Here is a 25,636-nt window from a genome sequence, read left to right as displayed (position 1 = left end):
GAGTTCTGGAGTTCATTTTAGCTACTGAAACAAGGACTACTCTGTGAAGATTCAATATTCAGAAATGTGGCTTCTTAGAAACTGAGCTCAGAAGCAGACTGGAGTTCAGAGGGGGCAACAAATGTTCTTTTGTTTTATTTCTGATGTCCAATTTGGAGAAGGAGCAGAGAGTGCAGCATCATGAGAAGGAGATTTCCCGGAGCCGGATTCCCCGTTTGATTCTTCGGCCCCATCTGCCTCGGCAACAGCACCAAGTGTCCCCAGCGTCTGAGTCTCCCTTCTCGGAGGAAGAGAGCAGAGAGTTCAACCCCAGCAGCTCTGGGCGCTCAGCAAGGACCATTAGCAACAGCTTCTGCTCAGGTACAGCACCCGCGGGAATGAAGGCAGGAAGTGTGTACATTGCCTGGCATTTTAAATGCATCTGGAGAGGGCCCCTTAGAGTCTAGGACTGGACGTTAGTTATTAGGATGAATGATACGAGCTTGCATCTTTTTGGCTGTTTTGACCTACGAACACAGCATTTTCAAATGGTTCAGCCTAATGAAATTTCATACCTGTTTTTGTATGTTATTCTAGTTGATAATTTACTTTGTGAAATCTAACTCCTTGCTTCTATGACTGTTTGTAAAATATATTCCTCCATTAAATCTGGAAAAAGTAGCTTACATTTTATACTAGCAATCTTTGTAAGCCTGTGTACTTCTGTTAATGGAATCCTCAAAGATAAAGCAACTCCTAATGAATGAGGTCAGGATCAAGGTGGTTTATTTCCCAGGACCAGCCTGACCTTGTATTTTAGAGGGAAAGAGCACAGGCTTTGTAACCTTACAGGCCTGGGCCGGAATCCCTGGCCTTTCTACCCTTACAAGCTGTGTGACCCTGCGCAAGTCGCTTAATCTCCTTAAGCCTCAGTTGTTACATCCATAAAATGGGATGATAATACCTACCTTGTAGAGTAGCCGAGAGGTTGAGAGAGACCACGTACCTAAGTATATTCCTAGTGCAGGTCCTGGCCTGTAGATGTGCTTAATAAATGATGTTCCTTAATACAAAGAACATATGTCAGTTTCGATACATGTTTGAGGATGTTTCCTTAGAGTTGTGAGTATATTTGGTAAAGGCATAAATCTCTTCCTGAAGGTGCCACCGTTACCTGTTTGTATAATAGAGCCTATTATACAAATTGAAGCACATGACTTAGAAGGACTTGTATTCTTTGAAAAGTATTAGGAATTTGGGTAAAATTTAAAGGAGTGATTGTCTTATGATTCATGAAGAATGTTTCACAGAGGATAATTTTTAGAATTTATTTAGGAAAAATGTAATTTGAAGGTTAACACATGCATGAAAAGGGACATATGAATCAAGGTGCTATGATTAATGCCCTAATTTAGCAGGATACAATATTCCATTGTATTTAGTATTGGTGGTTACATTTTCAGGGATTTTAAAAGTGTAGCTTTAGATTTATTATATACTTTCACAAAATAATTCCACCCGATGCATAAGTTGTATATTAGAAATACTGTGCCGCTTATTTTTATATTTTTTTCTCTACAAGACTTCAGATTCTCTACTTGGTTTTGAAAAAATTCTATCGAAGTATTTTATTTTAAAACGTGTTGCTGAATCCAGTGTAAAATGGAAACCCACTGATGGTTTGCTTGACACTCTCCCAGGAAGAAAGAGAAAGGAAAACTGCTGGAGCAGATTCCAAAAACCCAGAGTCGTATTTGCAGAATGTAATGCTGTTTACTTTCACTCCCTTTTGGAGTTCAGGAATCACTCTGGTTGAATGTGGATGAACCCAGGGGAATATCATTTCACACTGACATGGCTTTGTTTACATAACTCAATTCCACATTTATTCCTGAAATTCTCTCCACATAATCATTCTCTCTCTGACTGACTTCACGGTGAGCAGTGTTACCAGCAAAAAAGAAAAAGTTGGTCAAAACAAAAGAAAAATCCCCAAATAGATCTTAGAAAATATATTTGGCAAACAAATAAAATTGTTAGTTTTGGCCATGAATCATTCTTTCCAAGACCCATTTCCTGGATCAACCCTCCTTCCCAGGAGACCTGTCTCCCACCAAGGCCATAATGCTGTCCATGAAAATTGAAAGTAGATATTGATCCTTCTGCCATTAACTAGTTGAGAATTGAGTGGCAGAAGCACCTAATGATGGGTGTCTATAAACCTACCTTTCGATCTTGAGCCTTGAATCCTGCCTCCAGGTAGGACTCCCTCTGTTCCTGGGTCTCATCTTCCTGCTTGGCTATTCCCCAAGGTTTGGGTTGATGCCTTGTCGTTCTTTGCTTTCCTTTCCTAAGAGCCCTGGTAAAGCCCCATGATGGCTTTTGAGTGCTGTGCTGACTAAAATTGACAGGAGCAAGGTCTTTGGGGGGCATGTTAATGATGCTTTAGGAGGTCAGCTGATGGATGGGAAATAAATGGGTTTAGTACTATGGGGAGTACTGAAGCTGCAGGCAATGAGGTAGAGACTGTAAAACACGTCCAGCCAGCAGGGGGGAATAGCTGGTTTTAGTCCAGCCACTTCAACACTGAAGCTGCAATACATGTTGGTTATCATGGCAGTTGGATCAGAGACCAGGGTACATGCAAATCTTAGAACTACCATCCTCTGCTAGAATGAAACTCAGATCATTTAGAGATGTCTGTTGCTGCTGTAACTTCATAACCTTACTGTGATTGTTGTGCATTAGTTTGTTTTCTTTATAAATCATCACATTCATTCATGTGAAAGAGGGCATGAAGAGTTAGAGGGGTTCTTACAATCTGATAGTGAAATTAGAGACGAAGATGTTACTCAAACACAATGCAATTTAATTTGAAAATTACAGTTTTAAAACTGCAAACTGGAGTCTTTCCCTAAATCTGTATCAAAGGCTGTATTAATTGTGAAGAGCATCAAATGTCCTAAGATATTCAGTTTTTAAAAGAAGGATAATGCATTGAGTTTACATAAAGTTAACTTTACTTATTATAAAGGGCTATCCTTTATTTTGAGAGACTGGCTTTCCTATCGTTTGTATTATAACAAAAAAATCCAAACAGTGGTTGGAGTTGTACTTCAGTAAAATAAATGACAACTCTATGTTGAAATGTCCTCCACCCTCACCCTCATGCTTTTCCTTTAATTTTTACTGGTCTGTGAAATTAAAAGCCCGGGCGCTATTTTCAGAGTGACCTGTCTGTTTTTACCTGCTTTTTCCTCCCTCCCTCCACTGCCTTCTTCTCCCTTTCCTTCCCACAGGAGCCTTGAGAGGAACATTTAATGATTTGATATTCTATGTGCTAATTTGTATGTTGTCTCTATCTCATTTCAGAGGGAAGAAGCTGTATGTGACTTTTGCAATTCATTGAGGGCGTGTCCCCAGAGCTTTTCTTTTAATAGCTTCTTATTAGCAGAATTTCTCGAAGAGATGCATATGTTTTGTGCATTTCATCAGCACGTGTCATTTTGCACTTGGACGTCATTCTCCTGTTAAAAGAGTCTATTCCTTACAACTTGTGCTGGGTCTTAGTCACTATGACCTCAGGTGGGCACAGCTAAGCTTATATTGTATTGGAGACCAGGCCCTATTTTGTGTGCATGGCAAGGAAAACATTGTACGTTCTTAATGAATGTTAACTAATGCTTTCTTAGGAAAAAAAAAAAAGAATACATAAGGAAGTACAGTTACTAGTAAGTTAATAGGAAAAAAAAACAACAACCCTGCTTTCATGTCCTCTCTTTTATTTTTAGTCAGTTTTTTTTTTAACCAATATTTTGGCATCAAATCACCCTATCTTCCTTCCCTCTCACTCCCCCTCCCCATGTTTCCTGTTTTAAGTGCCCAGAGAAGTGATAAAACCCCTATTTGTGATTTGTGTTCTGGGTGTGGCCCATTGAATCTAGGCCTCTGTGCATTTTTCTCCCTGTTTTTTGTTGGTAGTGCATTGTTATGCATGTTTGTCATTGTGCCACAACTCCAGCCTCTATTAGAAAAGCTAATGACCTGGGCAAGTCTGTCACATACAGCAGTCACCTGACGTGGTTAGCAGCATGACATACATTTCTCTTTGCTCAGATGAGGCAATAATTACCCCTTAGAACTAGAAGGCAGATGGATTGCTGGGTTTTAGGCTAGTTCTCCTTGGGGTGCCTTGTAAACATGGCAGGTGGGGGAAATGATGCATATAGTGCGCTGATGGTTTTATGGGAGACCAGTGATTTCCCTGAGTTATATCCATGTTTCTAATGTGCACGCACATACACAGTCAAGTTTATGACTTAACCCATTAAGAAACATGTACCAGGGCTTCCCTGGTGGTGCAGTGGTTGAGAGTCCGCCTGCTGATGCAGGGGACATGGGTTTGTGCCCCGGTCCGGGAAGATCCCACATGCCGCGGAGCGGCTGGGCCCGTGAGCCATGGCCGCTGAGCCTGCGCGTCCGGAGCCTGTGCTCCGCAGCGGGAGAGGCCACAGCAGTGAGAGGCCCGCGTACCACCAAAAAAAAAAAAAAAAAAAAAGAAACATGTACCAGATCAATCAACTGAAAGACAGAATCCAAGATTCTTCGCAGTCTAATCCTGAGTAGGGTGTTTGCAGAAAGTACTTTGGTGGTTACAGTGGCCGAGGAGGAATCCTTCTTTGAGTGCCAGTGACCTAGAGGTAATCATTGTTGCTGTTTGTGGGAAGAACAATTACGGCAAATTATAACCTGACTGGTGCCCTGCCGCGGCATGATAATGCCTCCAAAAAGTTGCCTGGCCTTGCCAAACAGAAATATTTCTGCTATGCTTTTGTCCAGTTGAGGAAACTTGGCATCTGGATAGAGTAAGCCTTTGAACATAATGATCAGAATTGAGATGAACTGATGGGAGTGAGCTGCAGTACTGAATTACACTATAAGTGAATGACTGCCAACATGCTGGGAAGAAAAAAAACAAAAACCCTAAGAATTTAGTATGAATTTAATGAGCGTGGGACCTAGGCACTGTTGCATAATATATATTTCAAGTGCTTAGCTGCCTCAGTGTCAGAGATAAGTACCCAATGAAATAGGTTACAGATGAAGGGCACACAGACAATGTTTCTTTGAGGATGTGGTAACTGCAATCAGGGGGACAAGAGCAAAATTTTTGACATTTAATTAAAAAATTACTTAGCAATGGGAACAGTAAAAGATAATCATGTTGGAATTGGACCATGCCTGAGAGCAAATCATGGTACTTAACGTGAAAATCTTTTATGTTGTACAATACTCATGTTTATGACATTGTTTCGCAATTTCCGAGAAATTTTGTTTGTCTGCTTTTGAATCCCCAGGAAAACTTGTTTAAAATGCAGATGACTTGGCACCACCCAAGCCTACTGTCTCAGGATGGGAGGGCCCAGGAATCCGTATCTTGTAGGCTTTCTGGATGACTCTTATGCCTACTGAAGTCTGAGCCTCACGCTTTGTGTTCTGTATGTGTTTGGAGATTTTTGTGTGAGGGATGGGCGGTGTATGCCCCAGTGGCATCCCAAGATGAACAAGGATCAAAGATGGCAGAAGTGGTGGCCAGCCAAGCTGTTTAACCTCATAGCATGAGGCAAGGAAAATGCTTCCACATTCCCTGGGAATTATAGCTTCTCACTCTATATTTACAATTCCTATGTCATTAGTCTTAGCAATAATATTATTTATGTCTACATAATGGGTTTAGCTTGTGTTCAAGTGGTAGAAAAGCAAAAGGGAGGAGAAAGCATTTCCTTCCTTTATTTTCCTATGGAATCCTCTCCCTGGATTTACTATCTCTAGCCATACTTTTTTTTTTTTTTTTTTGCAGTACACGGGCCTCTTACTGTTGTGGCCCCTCCCGTTGCGGAGCACAGGCTCCGGACACACAGGCTCAGCGGCCATGGCTCACGGGCCCAGCCGCTCCGTGGCATGTGGGATCTTCCCGGACCGGGGCACGAACCTGTGTCCCCTGCATCAGCAGGCGGACTCTCAACCACTGCGCCACCAGGAAAGCCCTAGCCATACTTTTAATTCTTTTTCATTTACTTACTTTGGTATTAGGATTATCTGGGGTACACTGAAAGCAGGTGTACTGGGTACAACATGAATGTACCCTGAACACCCAGTAGGTATACTGAGAGAAATGGAAAAAAGAGAAACTGAGGCCTGGGAGTAGCAGGACATTGAGCTTCTTGCAAATGTCCACAAAAATGTATTACCCAGTTAAGCATCTATTCAGTGCCTGCTAAGGATCAGGCTGAGGCTACAAAGATGAATAAAACACAGGGACTGGAAAAATCAATTATTTTACTGCCTTAACCCTGACACCAAAATAAATGGGATGCCACATCTTTGGATGCGTTTCCCACACAACTGACTATCTCACTGACTTTGTGTCTGGTCCCTCTTACCCACACCCACTCCACACATACTCCTTCCTTGTCATTTGAGTTTGTTGCTCCATTTATTATCTGCGTTGGCCTCTCACATTTCATAAGCCCAAGGGTTCAAAGAAGCAGCATTCATTAGTGTGGTGTAGTAGATAAACATGAGCCTTGGCATCAACAGACCTGAGTTAAAAGCATGAAATGAGATTAGAAAGGTGGGCAGGGCCAGGTCAGGGACGGCTTTGTTTGCTGTGTGAAAAACTTGACCCCTGAGATCCAGGGTCTATACAGGAGCTGGACCAGAAACATAAAGAGTGAGGCCACCTGGATAGATGACAATAGAATTAGAGTCTAGAACTGGACAGTGTGTGCCCCTTCTAACAATATTCAGAATTCTTAAAATTCAGCTTTTTTTTTTTTCTCTTACTATCTGGGCCAAATAGCACACATAAGTAGTTGGATACGGCACACGGGCTGCCATTTCGCAATTGCTAAACATCTTTCAGAACCAGTGAAGGGTTTTCAGCAGGGAAGGGTTGTCTGGTTTATGACTAGATTTATAATTTAGAAAAGTCTTTCTAATCACATGTTGGAGAGTGGATAGGAGGAAACAGGGAATGACAGGGAGGAACCTGCCTGTGCTGAAGGCCATTGTGGTGACAGTCTAAGTGAAAAATGATAAAGCAATATGTGTGAGGGTTGGCCCCAGAACATATGTGTCTGAATCACCAATTACAAGTGGAATGGTGTCTACATTTCCACCGGACGAACCCAAATAGAGGAGCAGGACTGGGGAGAGGGATGAGTCTGGTGACTGAGTTCGGATTAGGCTTTGCTGCATTTGAGATGAAGGTCTGGAGCTGTGAAGAGAAGTCAGAGATGCTGGTAGCTGAAGTGAAGGGACTTGGTGATACAGGTTTCCCCACTATCTTAAAGTAGAACATCCTAGGAAACCTTTTGTAAGCAGAAATGGCATAGAGTGAAGAAGCAGTCATCTTAGGACACGTCTTGCTAACGGATGCCCAAAATAAGGTAAAGCACAGACGCAACAGGCACAGTTCAAAGCTCTGGCAGCGTGATGCTGAGATGCCGAGTGTAGTTCCTGGAGGACCAGCTCTGCAGCCACACTCACTGCTCGGGCTGCACGCTACCTCTACAACAGATCGATACAAAACAGATGCTGAATGCTATTTTCGATATTTGCGTTGTTTCATAAAAGCAAACGTTCTCTTTGGATTTCTTTCGGTTATCGAAAACAATGCAAACGTAGGTCTTTCCTGAAAGTGAAAAGCAAACTTTTTTTTGTAAAGCAAACTTTCTAAATATGGGGGATGGCTGTCATTCCCAAAGGGGGGAACATGGAGGAAGAAGTTTAGAGGACCCTGGCTAGAACTCTGAGATAAAACGAGAGGATGCAGAAAATGGACACCGAGGCATCTGAGAACAGGCAATAGAGGGGGAGGAGGTGAGCCAGGAGTGACCGTGTCTCCAATCCCAAAAGGACGAGTGCGTTCCCAGAAGAAAGCAGCCAAGAGGTTCAGATGTCAGTCGCAGCAAGAGTGAGTAAGGTGTGTTTGTAAAAGTGCTCAAGGATGACACCACTAGGTTATCAGGGATCTTAGGTAGAAACAGTCCCAGAAAACTGTGGGGATGGACTCCACATTGCACCAGGCTGAAATGTGAATGGGAGGTACAAAATAGGGTGTAGACAACTTTTTTAAAAAGTTTAACAGGGGGCTTCCCTGGTGGCGCAGTGGTTGGGAGTCCGCCTGCCGATGCAAGGGACACGGGTTCGTGCCCCGGTCCGGGAGGATCCCACGTGCCACGGAGTGGCTGGGCCCGTGAGCCATGGCCGCTGAGCCTGCGTGTCCGGAGCCTGTGCTCCACAGCGGGAGAGGCCACAACAGTGAGAGGCCCGCGTACCGCAAAAAAAAAGCTTAACAGGGATGGGAAAGAGAAAATAGAATAAAAACAAGGGTTGCATTTAAAGTAAAGATAGGGTGTTTATCAAATCAGAGACATTTTGATAAAGTTTTTAGGCTGAGGGAAAATAGACAAGAAAAGAGAGAGAGAGAGATTGAAAATAGTAGAGAAGTGATAACTTTGTAATAAGACCAAGGTAGACCAAGAAAGACACATATGGAAAGAAAAGAAAGGCCTGAAGTGAATATAGGTAAGTTTATTCATAGGTCAGGGTAGGTAGCTGAAGGATGCATTTCACAGTCTAGGTTAGGTGCTTCTTCTTTATCCTCCCTCTATCAGACTGCGTGACCTGGTTTGAAATTTTCATATTTAGTTACCTGACTCTCCAGTAGACTGTAAGCTCCATGAAGGCAGGAACACTATAGTTCCTTGCACTATACCTGACACACAGCAGTTGCTTAATGAGTATTTATTGGAATTGGGTAGAAGGTATAATTTTGGAGAACAGGACAAGTGAAATATTTTCATTCATTTAATGCATTGAGAGCAGGATACTTAGTTGCTGGGGAAGTAAAACAACTAGAACGGTACCCAGTACTCAATGTAATAGGTTTATTCAGTGAAGGAAACATTCCTGTCCAGAGGAGTTCAGCATCTCTAAATGTCAAAAAGAGTCATTTGCGTAACAGGACCATGGCTCCAGTGCTGTGGTAGCTAGAAGAGAGCTCTCTTGCTAAGAAAATCAGAAAATCCCCCACTCAAGAGTTGGTACTCGGAAGCCAGGAGAAAAACAGCAGCCCGGTTTATTTTTTATTTGTTTAGTTTTTTGTGTGTATATGTAAGTGTGAGATGTGTGTGTGAGGTGCATGCGTGTGTGTGATTGGTGTGTGTGTGTGTGTGTGTGGATATGTCATGAGTGATATACATGTGTATGAGTGTATATGAGTGTGTGAGGTGTGCACACGTTTTGTGTGCCTGGTGGTGGGAGAACTGGAAGGTTTGGGTATCAGCAAAGCTTTCTGGAGGAAGTGATGCCTGAGCTCTGTTTATTCCACTCTAATCAGGCTTTCCTCCTATTCCACTGAAGTGACACCTGCCAAGTTCTCAGTGCCCTCCACCAAATCTTACGGTGGCTTCTTTGTCTTCACCTCTTCATCCCCCCTGAATTCCCATCTCAGTAAATGGTACCCGCTTCATCTAGATAACAGCAGCCCAGTTTAGAGTCAAGCAGGAATTCGGCCACATACCCACGTTTCCCAGGACTCAACTTGACCCTGGCCACCACCCCGCCCCACCGCCCAGGTGGATTTTACTCTGAGAAACCCCAGGGGTGATGCATGCACTTGGGGTCCATGAGGCTGCTGGGCGTGCCTGTATTGTAAGGTGGCTTTGCTGGTGTCTGCTCACAGTAACCGCTCTAAACCTCTGCTGCTGTCGGGCTTGGACTGTGACATCTCCTGCTTTGGAGACCCAGTCCAGCCCCTCGTCTGCCAGAGCTGAGATCCTGCCCAGCTTCTCTGCGCATTGCTGGTTGTTCGTGGCGCCCGCCCTCCAGTCGCTGCCCGGGTTACACTGCTCTGGCTCCAGGAAGCCAGTCGTGTTGGGCTGACTGCTCCCACTTTTGAGGGAACCCAAACCAAACTTCCCAGTGCCCATGATGGGGGCTTGCCCAGCACTCACACCCATCCCCTAGAAACCCATCCTTCAACTTTTCCCTGCTCCGTGTGAATTTTCACAGGGCGCCTCCTCTTTCCTGGCTGGCTCCCTCTTATTCTCTCCTTTTTAGTGTGGGAGTCCCTGAAGGTAGGATTCATCTTAGACGCTGACCCAATTCTCAGAATTCTTGAGACCCTGTGGACCTTAACCTGCCCTTCTATGTATTCTGAGGTGTTTGTGAGGATTATCTTTTCCTTAATGCTAATTATTATATGTTTTCAGCTCAAACCTAATAACCATGTGCAAACACATGTCAGAGTGGACGTAATCACATTTATAGGGTTTATCTTGTTTTGCTTTTTGCCAAAGTGAGATCACGCTGTACTGACCTATGACCCTTTCTGTTTATTTAAGTGAATATTTACTGAACACCTGTAGTGGGCAAGGTGCTATCCTAGGAGCTGAACTAGAGGGATGAACAACCCTGACAGGACTCCTGACCTCCAGGAACGTGTATTCCAGGCAGTCCCTGTACCTGTCACTGCTTGTCAGTCCATAGAAGTGACCCCATTCGTTGTAATGACAGCTTGTATTCCACTGTTTGGAGGGCCTTCATTTATTCAGCCATTCTTCTGTGGATGGACGTTTCATCTCTGAGGCTAACTTTCAAAATTCGGAATTTCATTTTGTGAATGTCACTGGAACTAACTTGTTCCTGAGCGTATTTCTTTCTCTCTCTCTTTTCTTTCTTTGTACCTTTTCTTTAAAGTGAAGTAAATACCATGCTTCACATATATTCCCTAAAACAATTCCTTTTTTTCCAAATAGAAAAAAATTGACATGTAGCAGTTACACAGACGGTATAATAAGCATTGTTTTTTCCTTAATGTTCTTTAATATTTCTCCATTTTTATGCCTTACTCCGTCTTGACAAGCACTATCTTCAAATTCTCAATGTGAGAAAAAATAGAAGGAAGGGGGAAAGGATTTACATTGCTGCAAAAGAGCTCACTGTAATTCAGGTGTCCTAAGAGTGGTTTGCAGTTTCCTTCTTACAAGGTTCTCAAGAGATCAAGAGATAGCTTCTTAGTGTCTGTCTCTGTGTCTCTATTCTTTCCTTCCTACCTTCCAGCTCGCCTCCCTCCCTCTCCCCTTCTCCCTCTCTGCTATCTTCTCCCAACAAGGAACCTTAAAAAAAACCACAAATCTTTATAAAGATATGGCTTAGAGACTGCAAATAAACTCATATTACTAAGAAGAGGGAAGATCAGAAGTATTAGTAACATCCCTGTTTTGGAAAGATCATAACCCTGTGAAAGAAAGAGCAAGAGAAATAAAAGCTTGTGAGACAGAATTCCCCACCCCCCTGCTGGGGCTCACCTGTCTCCTGGCAGTGACTGAGCCACCCTGGTTCCCAATTTCAGCATCGGCTGCTCCCTCACCAAAACTCCTAGATAATGTGTCATTATACTACATTGACTATTTGAACCAAGATATTTTCCCCTGCAAATTCCTCCTGTGGTTGCTCGTACAAATCAGACAACTTGGCGCTTGGTAGAAAACCAAGTAGAGACCCTTGTTTGAGAGAAAGCACGAGTCCTGTGAAGAAATGGACCTGCCTCACCTCACTTCACTTCACGTGCTCCTTTGCTGCCGAGTGCTGCACCAGAATGACTTTTATGGGAGTACTCAAGGCTCCAAAATAGCTCAGAAATCCCGGGAATGTTTATATGGGAAATGATTATTTTGTTTCCAAGAAACCAGGGAAACGTTCATTAAATAATTTCTCAGTTCTCCACTTGGTTTTTATAGACGTGGGTTGCATGTCTTCGTGGAGGGGCTTCGTTCCAATTACTTTAACAAGCTCACCTCCATCGGCACACACGTACGCTCGCGTTTACACATCCTTCAGAGAAATTAAGTTCCCTTTGACCCCTCATCACCTTGCACCTGCCATCTTATTTCCCTGCTCCTTCTTCACAAGCAAAACTCCAAAATCCTATCTCCGTAATTCGCCCTCGTCAAGCACGTGAGTGACCACGTTGGCGAATCTGACGTTCTCTTGTTTGTCCTCATTTTCCTTGATTTCCCAGCACTCAACACGGTTGAACAAGCTTCGTTCTTAGGAAAGATTTTCCTCCTTGGCTCCTGAGGTCCCGCCCTCTGAGAGTCTTAGCTCCACCCCATCCCTTCCCCCGTCACAGTGTCAGGTGCCTCAGTCTTCAGCCCTCTTTTCCTGCCCTCCCCAAGGGCTCAAACCTTTAAATTCCTCACTTGTAGGATGGTGATGCTCCGCGCCGCCCGACCTCTCCTCTGAGCTTTAGGCTCACATATCCAACTGCCTACTTGATATCTCCAGTGTCCTGGTTAATTTGTGTCTCCGATTTAACGTATCAAAACCAGAATTCTTAATTTCACCCCCCACAAACGCATAAACCCATTTTTCTTCAAAATCAGAAGTGACCACCATATTCTCCATTGCTTAAGCAAAGAACCTAGAAGGTATTCTTGACCCTTTCCTACTTTTCATTGTCATATCTTTTTTTTTTTTTTTTTTTTTGCGGTACGCGGGCCTCTCACCGCTGTGGCCTCTCCTGTTGCGGAGCACAGGCTCCGGACGCGCAGGCTCAGCGGCCATGGCTCACGGGCCCAGCCGCTCCGCGGCATGTGGGATCTTCCTGGACCGGGGCACGAACCTGTGTCCCCTGCATCGGCAGGCGGACTCTCAACCACGGCGCCACCAGGGAAGCCCTCATTGTCATATCTTAATGCTGCCAATTATGTTTCCAAAATGTATCCCAAATCCATCTCCTTTTCTCAATTTTTACTACTACCACCCCAAACCACTGTCATCTGTCATTTCTACTATGACAGTGGTCTCCACGTGGGTTTATTGCTTCTAAACCTTCATTCCTAAAGGGGCCACACAGCATAGGGGCTAAGAAGGAGCCTCTGGAGTTATAGCCTCTTTGGACTCATATCCGCGGCTTACTGTGGCCTCAGGGAGGTGTCTTAAGCTCTAGTGCTGGTTTTGTATGCCTGTCTTATTAGTGTCTGTCTCAAAGAGATTAAGTTAACTAAATGTGTTAAGTAAGTGCTTAGTATTCTAAACATACCTGGTACTTAGTAGGCACTCAATAAATATTAGCAAGACATAACATCACTAATTCAGTCTGTTCTCCACAGACCAATCATGGTCATCTCCTGCTTAATGCACACGATGGCTTCCGTTGCACTGGAGATTAATGTAGGTTTCCTGCCTATAATCCTCCACATGCCTTCAGCCTCATCAGCAATTCTTCTCTGCCCTCAGCTTTCCGGGCCTCTTCTCAGTTTCCTCAATGCACCAAACTCCTTGTTCCCTCTTCCTGGACTTTTCTCTTCCCTGCCTTTTTCAGGATTGGTTCCTTCTCATTTTTTTTGATCTCAATTCAAATTACCTCTTCAGGACCTTCCATGACAACCTGTCTAATGAAGTACCTTCCGACCTCCCACCCAGCTAGTCTCTATAGTATCACCCAGTTTGTTTCATTAACAGTACATCACAATCAAAATTTCTTCTCTGTGTGTTTTGTTACTTCTTCATTAACTGTCTCCACCACTAGAATGGGAACTCCTTGAGGACGGGGATCTTGGAGTCTTGGTCATCATTACATTTCTAATATCTTGAAGACTGTCTGACACACAATAGGAAATCATTAATCATTTGTGGGAAGGATGGATGGATGGATGGATGAATGAGATTCCTACACTTCAACATTGGCAGTTGTGTAGTGTCACATTGTATAATACTGAATCAAAATTAGTGTGGAGACTTGTAGACTTGTGAATTCTCACTCCGAAAAGATGCTAAAATTAGGTGAAGGAATAGAAGTTCAAATTTGGCTACTGAAAGCCTAGAATGCAAATTATCTGAACGACATGCATTAAATGGTTACTGTGTTGAAGCAAAAACTGGAAACAACTAGAGTTTCTTGTCTCAAATTTTGTGGTCTGTTTATGATGGGATGGCTTCTTTCTAACAGCTTCCTTTGCCTGTTTTTAATTTGAGCATTCCCAGAATTTCTGCTGTTTCCTCTTGGAACAAACATAGGTAGGAAAACTTAGAAAACAGTTAGCTTGTGGTGCTGAGAAAAACAAGGACTTTACAGTCAGACAAACCTGAGTTTGAATCTTTGGGTCCATACCTTAGTAGCTGTGTGGCTGGATTTGTTAACCTCTCTGAGCCTCAGTTTTTCCACCTATAAAAATGAGATATTATTAAAATTATATGATAAAAATTAGTATCCTTGCCACATGATAGCTACTTAATAAACGTTACTTTTCTTACCTACTTACATCCTTTCAGAGCATCCTTTCTTACCTACCTACATCCTTTCAGAGCATGGTTAGTAGTAAGAATTTCACAGGGTTCAGATTAACCATGAGTTTAAGCTATAGACATTTTATCTGTCTCCATTGGACTATCTTAAAAAATGTCAGTGTCTGGATCAGTAAGACTAGTAACACCTATAACAGTGTCTGGCACGTAGTAGATACTCAGTAAATATTTGTTGAATGGATGAATAAATAGGCTGTAAACACTTTTGTCATTCATGAGAATCAACTAGAGTTCTGTATAGTTTAAAGTAATGTTTCCTTAAAATAGAAATGATTCTTCCTCCACATTATGCAACTGAACATTGAACAGCATCAAACCATAACTGAATGTTTCAAGACATTATGGCACAAAACCACGTTTTCTTCTGCCTGATGTTATTTTTAAGTATGTCTTTTGGAATTGTTTAGTTCAGCGTTTCAGAAAACAAATGAGCTCTGAGATCTAAATTCAGAAGTGAACCAGAAGTTCTAGAGATGTTTCTTGGACTTTGAAGAAATATTTTATATGTAATCTTTAGGTTACAAGGAAGTTGAAGTAGGAACTTGGTCATCCTAATTGCCACCAAATGTGTTGGATGGCACTGGGTGTTAGACACTTTAGTTAAATATCAGGAAATTATATGACACACACACTTTGGACAATCCTAATATTTTAAAATGTGGATTAAAAAATATATATATATACAGATGTATATATGTGTGTGTATATATATACTCGCTTTGCAAAAGATATTCATTGCTTTCAAAATTTTATCAGAAAAGCATTTCAAAGTAATATGGAAAGGATAAATTTCCTAAAAATTAAGAAAATAATAGTACAGTTAACATCTAACCTTACACTGCATTTTAAAATGAATTCCAGATGGATTTGATATAATAAAAACTGAAATTATAAAAATCTAGAAGAAAGAGTAGGTAATAGTTAATTGATCTTGGAGTTAATAAGGACATTCTAAGCATTAAAGCATTGGAAGAAATCACAAAGGAAAATATGGAGAGATTTGACAACTAGAAATTAGAAAAGGTTGGTTGTCAAAAACATTATAAACTAAAAGCAAACAAACTTGGTGAAATGTGCCAAAGGGCTATGCCTTTCATGTATAAGGATTTCTTACAGATCAATAAGAATTCCTTAACACCTTAATAGAAGAGTTGTCAGAGGACATGAACAATACATAGGATAAGTGTAAAAGTAAAAGGCCAGCAAACATATGAAGGACATTAAGCCTCACTGATAATTAAATACATGCAAGCTAAGACATCAGAAATACACTTTGCATCATTAACTTGGCAAAAATGCAAACAAACTAGTATTCATTATTGGCAGGAATTTAATAAGTGGGATACTCTCATACAATATAATAGGAATATAAATTGCCTCAAATTTCTCGGAAGTCTTAGTAATCCATTTTTAGAGATATGTTCTATGAGATAATAAAAATTTTGACAAGAGATTTATCTGTAAAATGTGGTGTTAAAGCAATTTCAATGATAGTGAGAAAATTGGAAACATCCTAAAATACCCTACAAGAAGGAATTGATTTTTAGAAACACTGTGTTCCTATTTTAAATAGTTACTTATTTAAAATAATGTTTTTGCAAAATTAAATAAAACATTTTGACACTTTTAAAAACATACCCAAAGAAGAGATGATACCACAATGAACACCAATAAGCTGCTTGTGCACTTTGTCCAAATTAACAGCAAGATGCTGTCATATTTGCGACATCCATCCCTTTTTCTCTTCTCTCTTTTACTTTGCTGAAGCATTTTAAAGCATATATCCAGATATCATGTTATTTCATGTCTACCTACATACCTCAGCATGCTTTCTTAAAAAAAATAGACATTTTCTTACATAATCACAGTGCCATTTTCATTACTAACATGATTTAACAAGGAATTTAACATAATTCCTTGGTACGCTAGAGAACACTGAAACTACTAGCCCTAGTTGTCTCAAAAGTGCCCGTTTGCTTCCTCATGGTATCGTTTAACCCAGAGGCCAGCAAACTTTTTCTGAAAAGGACCAGCTAGGAGATATTTTCAGCTTTGCTGGCCACTTGATCTCTGTTGTAATTATTCACCTTTGTGCTTGAAAGCCACAGTTGACACTATGTAAAGTATTGGGCTGTGTTCCAATAACATTTGATTTACAAAAGCAGGCCGCTGACAGGATTTGGCCTGCAGGCTGCAGTTTGCCAACCCCTGATTTAACCCATTACTGTTCTCCATCTATTTTATAAGGTGGACATTAGTTTTAAAGCTTGATTAGATTCAGGGACAGTTTTTTTGTGGCGAGAATGTGGAGAATGCTGTGTGCTTCATCTCACATCCCATCAGAAGGTATATAATGTCTGTTACCCCACTGTCAGCTATGCTAAGAATACTCAGTTGGTACAAATGGGTAAGGCTTGATCCCTGTACTGCAGACTCTCCACCAGCCTTTTGTCTGATGGTTTCATCCGTTACGTTTGTTGCCTAAATCAAGTATTTCATTATAAATAATTGCAGAATACAGTTGACCCTTGAACAACATGCGTTTGAAGTGTGTGGGCCCATTTATACTCAGATTTTTTAACATGGAGATATACTACAGTCCTACATGATCGGCTGTTTGTTGAATCCTTGGGTATAGAACCACATATGTGGTGGGCCACTGCTAAGTTACACGTGGGTTTTTGACTGCATGGAGGTTAGCACCTCTAACCCGCATGTTGTTCAAAGGTCAACTGTAGTAATTTTCTGCTATTCCATCTACTTTCATTAACAAGAATGCTTCTGTAAGGGAGAACTTTCCAATGTCAATGAGCGATTTAAGTTATCCTGAAATACAGTTTGTCCAGTAACATTTTCTACAATCAGGATATATATTAATTCTTTCTTTCCTTTTAATTGCCAAATTTCAATATAAAGAATTGGCCCCTGGGTCACTTCCAAAGATTTCCAGTGGGTTGGGATTTTGGGGGAGTTGAAAGGGCCTTTCTTTTTTTAGTTTTATTTTGTATTACTATGAACTCATAGACCTTTAAAGTATATCCAATGATTATCAGTCATTTGCATTTATTATTCTTTCTGATGCTCAAATTATTCCATCTTTGGCCAGTGGGGCCCCTTTGTGTTGGCTACTGTTAGTCTTAGTAGCTTCTTTCTTTCTAGCCTGACAAATTCCAGGGAGAAATTTTCGATAACAGAGTGATGAAACTATAATGTATGTTGAAATTTTAACAAAACAAAGAGCAAGCAAGCAAGTAAATCCTATGTATAAAAATCAGTAAGAAGTACGCCAAATAGTTAAATATTTTTTCTGGGCAGTACAATTATAGGAAAATATTATCCCCCCCCCCCTTTTTTTTTTCACTTCTTTGTACTTTTCTGTGCTCTACATCTTCTGCATTAAAGATTATTACTGTTATAATTTAAAAATCTGTTAAAATTTTAACAACCCAACAGATTTTCTTTAATTTAGCAAGTTTCTTTAGTCCATTTAGAATAAGATACAAATTATCTTAAAAGATACTTATACACACTTTTTTCAGAATTATAAGTAGAGTCATTTTACAATTATTAACTATATCCTGTATTCTCAAAAAGCTTGTAATGTAAAGGGAGAGGAAAGTAGATTAAAAATCATTTTTTAACAACCTCCAGACTACAAAATTATATGAGATGTCTGCTTCTCTCATCTGTCTTTATAGACATTAAAAATTTTTTCCCTTAAAACCAATTTGGAAACTAGTCAGTATTATATTTCTTACAGCACTTGAGGTGGGCCACAACTTCTGGAGGTTCCTGGATCTGTAAATATTCTTCAGTTATCCTTAATCCTGTGGGTTGACGTATTCAAAGCAAATAAACAAGAACAAATCAGCGGAAGAACTTATTCCTCAGTATAAATAAAACAGGGCATGTAAATTAGTCTCCTTCAGTGCAGATGGTGATCATTTAGACCACCTGAGATCCACCAGGGGCCATCCCGGACCCAAGTAAATGGGATTTTAAATTGTTGATCCTGGAAGGAAATCATCTCGTATGGATCCATCCCAAATGGATCACACTGTGTAAAACATGGAAAATGGTCCTATTGCGTGTGTATTTATTTTAATGAAGTTATACTTAACCATGAATAGTGAGAAAGAAATGTAAAAACTCAACTATGTTAGAGCTGGTGTGGGTGCGTGTTTAAGTGTGTTTTAAAAGAAAAACCCATTTCTCTCCAGTAGAATTGAGAGTCTCCTACACTCTCTTCCTATAAAGCCTTGGAGGAAAGCTTCCCTTATGCTAAAACCAGGCTGAAATGTTCTTACTTTTCTCCATTCTGGAAATCTGAAACAACCCACACTTTTCTGGGTAAATCATTCAGGATTTCTGCCGTTTCCTGCCCAGAAACAGTTTCCTCATGGTGTCATATTAGAAGTTTTTCTCATTGATAATTTCTTTATACTAACATAACTAATAAAAGCTATAATTCTATAAGACAAATTCAACAGTCAAGGTAGCAGCAAAGAACAGAGGGCACACACAAAGTGCTTCACTGAATCAGGTTTAATAAATAAATCTCTTTAATATGTGCTGGATCCACATGTAGTTTGGCACATAGTAAGATTAGACGTGAACAAGCAAAGAACATCAACTTGGTTCCCTATTCTTAGAATCTTGGAGTAAATGTGAACTAAGAGTATCTTGCAGTGCATTTTGGAAAGGAATATTATCTTCATCTGGGCTTGTGGTCTGCTTCCAGCTCTGATCATGAAGTTAAAAAGGAGGAAGAGGAGGGAAGGGGAAGGGGGAGGAGGGAAGGGGCCCTAAACAAGACTTGTTGGAAAAATAACCACTTCTTCAGTGCTGCACAGAGGAGAATACCTCAGGTGCCACAGGTGACCAGATGACTCTCTGGTACTGAAGCTCTGTCGCTTTTGCTCGGGGCTTACTTTGCATAACTTAAAGTGTGGTCTCTGTAGTAGGAAAATTAATGGCCCTGCCCTTTCCAAAACCAGATTCCTTTGTTAGTGTTGGTCCCATTACACAAAACAGGCACATGCCCCAAGCTTCTCTGATAACTCAGTTTTTCTTGGGTATGGATTTGCCTTAACAGACTTAGCAGCTTACAGGAACTATGTGCTGGAAGTGATATTTACCAACCCCTTTTACTTACTTATAAGCTCCATCAGTATGGGGGCTGGGTACAGTGCCTGTGGCTGGTTCAGTGCCAGGACTTGATACATATTTGTTTAATGAAAGACGATGTCTCAAATCCCTCTCGTTTCCCCCACAATGTGAAGTGCAGTACCAGACAGTTAAGAGGTGATAAATGAACACTTGTTTACTAGGTAATGATTCAAATTGCTGTACGAGGTACCTGAAGTTAAAGATTTATTTAGGTATTCATCTCCTCAGTCCTTGCCCCCAGAGTTATTGGCTGTAAATATTGATGACAGGTGAGGCATACATGCCAGGTGAAAAATTGCTACTGCGTTCCCTAAACTGCCACCATTCTGAATCACTTCAGTCCCCAATTTTTAATCAGACCCTAGTACTTAATCCTTGAAATGACTAGTACTGAAAACATGGCATATCCACATTCCTTCTTATTAACTCTGGCAAAATGATAGTAGAACCAAACAAAACACATTCATTTTCTGTTTACTTAAATTACAATTTCGACGATGTTTCTCAGTACTGGAAATTGTTTAATTTTGTCCCTTTGAGTCTGAGAGTTCTCAAGAAAAATTACCTTTTAGGGTAGAGAATCTGAAGCATGGATTTTTGTTAATTTGGGCCATCTCTCTTTTAAAAGAAGTAATTTATGGAACTGACTCATAGGGAAATACTTTTAAAGACAATAGGTAATTTTGGATGATTAGACCTCAATCATTTGAGCTTCTCTGCTTTGGGATAGGAATCAGGAACCAGGCAGGCTCTCCCAAGGCCATGTGCAGACCTGTTGAACCTTGTAAAAGTGCTGGAATCTGTCTGAGTAATTAGCAACTTTGCACTCAGATTTCTTTGGATTGAAGCAATGGGACATGCAAATGTAGGAGAAAGCCAGGGACAATAGCGAAATAGCTGAGCAGTAGTGGCCAAGAGGAGTCTCATCACAGTGATTCAGGGACAAAGTCTCTTCAGTTCAGGAAGAACATAGCACATTTAAAAGAGCAACAAAGACAGAAGGTATGAACCGTGCACTAAAAACCATTTACTTCCAGAAACAGACCATTGAGGTCCTATATAGACTAATATGTCCAAAAGTCAAAAAAGATACAAGAGAAATACATCATTTTACTAGTGCCAAGTTCACTTTGTTCTAGGAACTTAGATATTTCATAATAAAAATTGAAATAGAGGCCAAAAGTGAAGCAAAGGCAATTACTTTTTAGATGGATTCTAGTCATCTTAATTCAGGCAACCAGTATATTTTATTCAGAACTACTTCTGTTTCTGTCTTCATTCAAGCTATGAAGTTTTAAGATAGCCTTTGATAGATGGCAAGTTATTTTAGTTCCTTTAATATTTATAAAAGTGTAAGAGTCCTAAAAGTTATTAGTACTAAATGTCCTTATTCACTTTTTGCCCACTTAGTTACTAAAATAACTCTGACATCAAAATATTTCCATGTAATAAAGAATTATTTAGCAGTGAAGATTTACCACTAATTGATTAGTTTGAGTAGACATACTGTTAAGTAATGTTGATTGGCTTTAAATTCCCATACAGTTCTCACCACAGTATAACTGAATTAACCAACCATTATAAATATTTAATAGATATGGAAAGCATTTATAGGAGTCAGCAATGCGACTTTCCTGTTTGCTTTATAAGCATCTACACAGGTCACTTCATATCATGCATATTAACTTATAGTAATGACCATGGTAGTAATATATAACTTGAAAGTTAAGGGAATATTTTTAATTTGAATATCATTTTTATTTTACCCATTTACCCCAAGCAGCAATATATCTGACTGATGTATTTTGGGTTGAGTGCGTTTTATAATAAAACAGGATCACTGCCTTCTGCTTTCTTGAACTCCTAAAGCCAGCTCTCGCCTCTATCAAATTCTGTTAACCACTTGATGGGCCCAGTAATCAAAAACTGGGTGTGGTCAATAATATTCAAGTAACTTTTTCCTAACCCCGACAACCCCGAAGACTTCATATGAATAATCCTGAATTGCTCTGGCAAGCGTTTTATTTACCTACCCCATCAAAAATGTATGGACGATTATGACCCGAAAGTATACTACCTCAAGGGTCAAAACAAACTAAGTTAGGTTTTGACAACAAGAATGTTACAGAAATATTTGTGATGCAAAATCTTGTAAGGTTTTGCCTTAAAATATGTTTTATAATAGCTGATATTTCCTTTGTTAACATGATTGGCCAGAATATGGAAAATAAAAGGCAAGTCACCCACAGGAGTCAACCCGGGCCTCTTGAGCAGAGTACGTGTGTGAGCGCGTGTGGGCATGGCTCACTGCCTGCCCTCCCTTTGCCATCATTGATTTCCTCCCTCTTCATTAAACACTCATTGATTCTTGTCTTCCAGATGACACAGGCTGTCCTAGTAGTCAGTCAGTATCTCCCGTGAAAACGCCCTCGGATGCTGGCAGCAGCCCTGTTGGCTTTTGCCCTGGAAGTGATGAAGACTTTATCAGAAAGAAATGCACAGTTGGAATGGTTGGTGAGGGAAGCATCCAGTCAGCTCGACATAAGAAGGAACCAAAGTCAGGCCTTGTAAAGCCAGGTGAGTGTATGTAAACTCTTCATGTTCTTATTGGAGCAATATGACTAGAGGGATTTCAAATGAAATTTGAAATGAAACACCTGGCTATCAAGGTAGGGAACACTAATGCTGTACCTAGCACCCAGAAACATCTTTTTTTTTTTTTTTTAAGTGAAGGAGGTAGAGCATAGAGTGGAATATTTTCTGTACTAGTTGTTAATAATTGAGAATGCATAGTGACATATGTGTCCGTTATAAAGACATGTAAAAAAGGGAGGAAATTTGAAGAAATGTTAACTGAATGGTCTAACAGACACTTAAACTATATAATTAAGTCTAGCATAAATTATACTAAGAAATTACTTGGGACCATTTAAAGTGTGCACACATTGTGAAAAGAACAGGTTATCTTGATGCACATCTGTAGGGCTGGGCATACTTGCTGACCTAGTTATTTTATTTGCTTTTAAAGATTTAAATATGAATATGATGCTATATATTCAATATATATATACATAGAATGTTCAATAATTACAAAATAGTAAAAGCTATGAGGTGAAATGGAGATTTTTATTACAGTGAATGAGGTGCCATGAACATCAGAAAAGGTCAGTTCTCAGAATTTGCAATATATAAATAAATATTTTCCATCTCAGAAATATATACAGTATATGAACAAATATAGTTTTAGTGAAATTAAAGTTATAACTTGAAAATAAAAGGACCTGAGTATTGGCATTGAGAGACAACCCCTATATTGCATTATTTTCTTCAGTATCACCAGTTGTACTATACATATTAATGAGCCTGAAAAGACAGATTAATGGCTTGCATGAGCCCCATTCCTTACATTTGTCTTCTGATTTTTGTTTGGTGATATCATTATTGTGCAAGGAGCTATAGATGGCTTTATCTCAATGGAGCCAAAGGTTGGTCCTGTGTACGCTGCCATTGGAAGGTCCTGTGTCCTCTTCCATCTCTCTCTGCTTTTGTTCTTCCTGAATAATTGACATGCATAGCATATCTTAATGGATTATTCTTCGTCTTGCTTTTGGTCAACCAAAGAGAATGTTGTTTGGTCTGAGAGCAAAACTTAAACTGTATGAAGAAGAAATCCCCTGTTTCCTAATAGTTCCTGGTAAATGTTAGTCATGATGAATTTGTTAACAGTTCTTTGCTTCGGAAAAATATAAAAAAGAAAGAGAATGGTACACAATGGAGAAGACAGCATATAAAAGAGAAAGATGGACATTGTAAAAAAGGTGTTGGGTACCCCCAATATTTAAGACAGAGACAATGAATTGAAGAGTGTCCTGTAATTATAGCCAAGAAATAAACCATTACCTTGTGTACTCAAGAATCAGAACTGTCTTCCTCCCTCCCCCAGCTCAGTTCTCCTTTTTTGAAATTAAGAAATAATTGATATACCATAAAATTCACCCTTTTAAAGTGTACATTTCAGTGGTATTTAGCATATTCAAAAGATCATACAGGGCTTCCCTGGTGGCGCAGTGGTTGAGAGTCCGCCTGCCGATGCAGGGGACGCGGGTTCGTGCCCTGGTCCGGGAAGATCCCACATGCTGCGGAGCGGCTGGGCCTGTGAGCCATGGCCGCTGAGCCTGCGCGTCCGGAGCCTGTGCTCCGCAACGGGAGAGGCCACAACAGTGAGAGGCCCTCATACCGCAAAAAAAAAAAAAAAGAAAAAAGATCATACAAACATCACTACTGTCCAATTTCAGGACATTTTAATCTCCCCCAAAAGAAGCCTCATACCCATTAGCAGTCACTGTCTGCTTTTCCTTTCTTCCAGCCCTTGGCAACCACCAACCTACCCTCTGTCTGATTTGCCTGTTCTGGACATCTCATCTAAAGGAGTCATACAATATATGGCCTTTTGTGTTCGGCTTCTTTCACTTAGCATAATGTTTTCAAGGTTCATGTATTAGTACTTCGTTCTTTTTACGGCTCAATAATATTCTATTGTATGGATATACCACATTTTAAAATAGACTTTTTTTGAGCAATTTTGGGTTTACAGAAAAATTGAGCAGACAGTAACAGAGTTCTTATATCCCCCCTCACTACCACTACTTCCAGTTTCCCCTGTTATTAACATCTTGCCTTAGTGTGGTGACAGACCACATTTTGCTTATCCATTCACAGTTGATGGACATTTGGATTGTTTCCACTTTGGGGCTATCATGAATAATGGTGCCATGGACATCCATATACAGGTTTTTGTGATGCTTTCAGTTCTCTTGGGTATATACCTAGGAATGAAATGGCTGAATCATATGACAACTGTATGTTTAACCCTTTGAGGAATTGCCAAACTGTATTCCCAAATGTCTGCACCACTTTACAAACCACCAGCAATGTATAAGGGTTTCAGTTTCTCCACATCTTTATCAACAGTTGTTATTGTCTATCTTTTTGATTATACCCACTCTAGTGAGTGTGAAGTGGTATTTCATTGTGCTTTTGATTTACATTTCCCTGGTGGCTAAAGATGATGAGCATTTTTTTTCTTTTTTGTGGTACGCGGGCCTCTCACTGTTGTGGCCTCTCCCGTTGCGGAGCACAGGCTCTGGATGCGCAGGCTCAGCGGCCATGGCTCACGGGCCCAGCCGCTCCGCGGCATGTGGGATCTTCCTGGACCAGGGCACGAACCCGTGTCCCCTGCATCGGCAGGCGGACTCTCAACCACTGCGCCACCAGGGAAGCCCGATGATGAGCACCTTTTCATGTGCTTATTGGCTATTTGTGTATCTTCCTTTGAGAAATGTTCTCAATTTTCTTTTAACCTGGGAGCAGTCACCAATGGAGTCTGCTTCTGTAGCATACAGGATGTGAGTTTAAGAGCAGAAGCCCTGTCATCCTCTTTTTGTATTCCTAGCACACAGGGGCCGGTGTGTATCGAGGGCACAATCAACATTGGTTGACCTCAACAGCAAAGGTAGGCTATGGGATTGAGAATATGAAATGCTGCAGGAAAGAATGTCCTCTTCATGGATTGTGAAGAAAAGGTAGATTTTTATTGTGAAGGTATTGTAGGACTTGAATGCAACCTGAAATTATTTCATTTTTGTTATTCACCATGCCTCCACCCCCTGGCCCCATTCCAAAAACATTTTATGGTGGTGACAATACAAAGAAACAGTGAAAAAAGAGACAAGTGTGGTGCAGCAAGAACAACCTAAATTTAAATGGCAGTTAAGATTATCCTTGCCCTTCCTTGTTTCAATAATCACAATAAGAATAATCATATCTTAATGAAAGATTTAAAACCCTATGTGTATGTACAGAATCCACCCTCAGCAAGTCTGGTTCCTACAGAAGATACTTGCTAAAGATCAACTACTTGTCTTGCTGAGAATGTTTAAGCCTTATGCTTTCATGAAGAACATGCAGACAAAAAGAATAAAAAGGAGAGGGGGAGGGAGGGAAGAAGGGAGGAAAGAAAACAAGAGTTGTTCTTCATGCTGTTTTGATAATGGATCATTTGAGAATAATGAAGGCCACAGACCCATACTCCAGAAAAACACACACAAAA

The 25,636-nt window shown here is 40.6% G+C and overlaps 1 protein-coding gene across 9 annotated transcripts in view; it reads left to right on the top strand.

Annotated features, from left to right (window-relative positions):
• Nucleotides 1-25,636, top strand: part of SYBU (syntabulin) — a 112,769-nt gene that overhangs the window by 41,914 nt on the left and 45,219 nt on the right. For 3 of the 9 annotated variants that reach the window (XM_060287555.1, XM_030863118.2, XM_030863112.2), the window contains 3 exons: nucleotides 159-360; nucleotides 21,907-22,104; nucleotides 24,980-25,039. In XM_060287555.1, coding sequence (XP_060143538.1) covers nucleotides 159-360; nucleotides 21,907-22,104; nucleotides 24,980-25,039 — 460 coding nt within the window. The remainder of the gene's footprint in view (nucleotides 1-158; nucleotides 361-21,906; nucleotides 22,105-24,979; nucleotides 25,040-25,636) is intronic. The other 6 variants (XM_060287556.2, XM_060287557.2, XM_030863113.2 and 3 more) reach the window with 3 other exon arrangements.

This window comes from Globicephala melas, chromosome 17 (genome assembly GCF_963455315.2).
Source record: "Globicephala melas chromosome 17, mGloMel1.2, whole genome shotgun sequence".
NCBI classification, from domain to species: domain Eukaryota; kingdom Metazoa; phylum Chordata; class Mammalia; order Artiodactyla; family Delphinidae; genus Globicephala; species Globicephala melas.
This window is presented reverse-complemented; position numbering and strand designations above follow the sequence as displayed.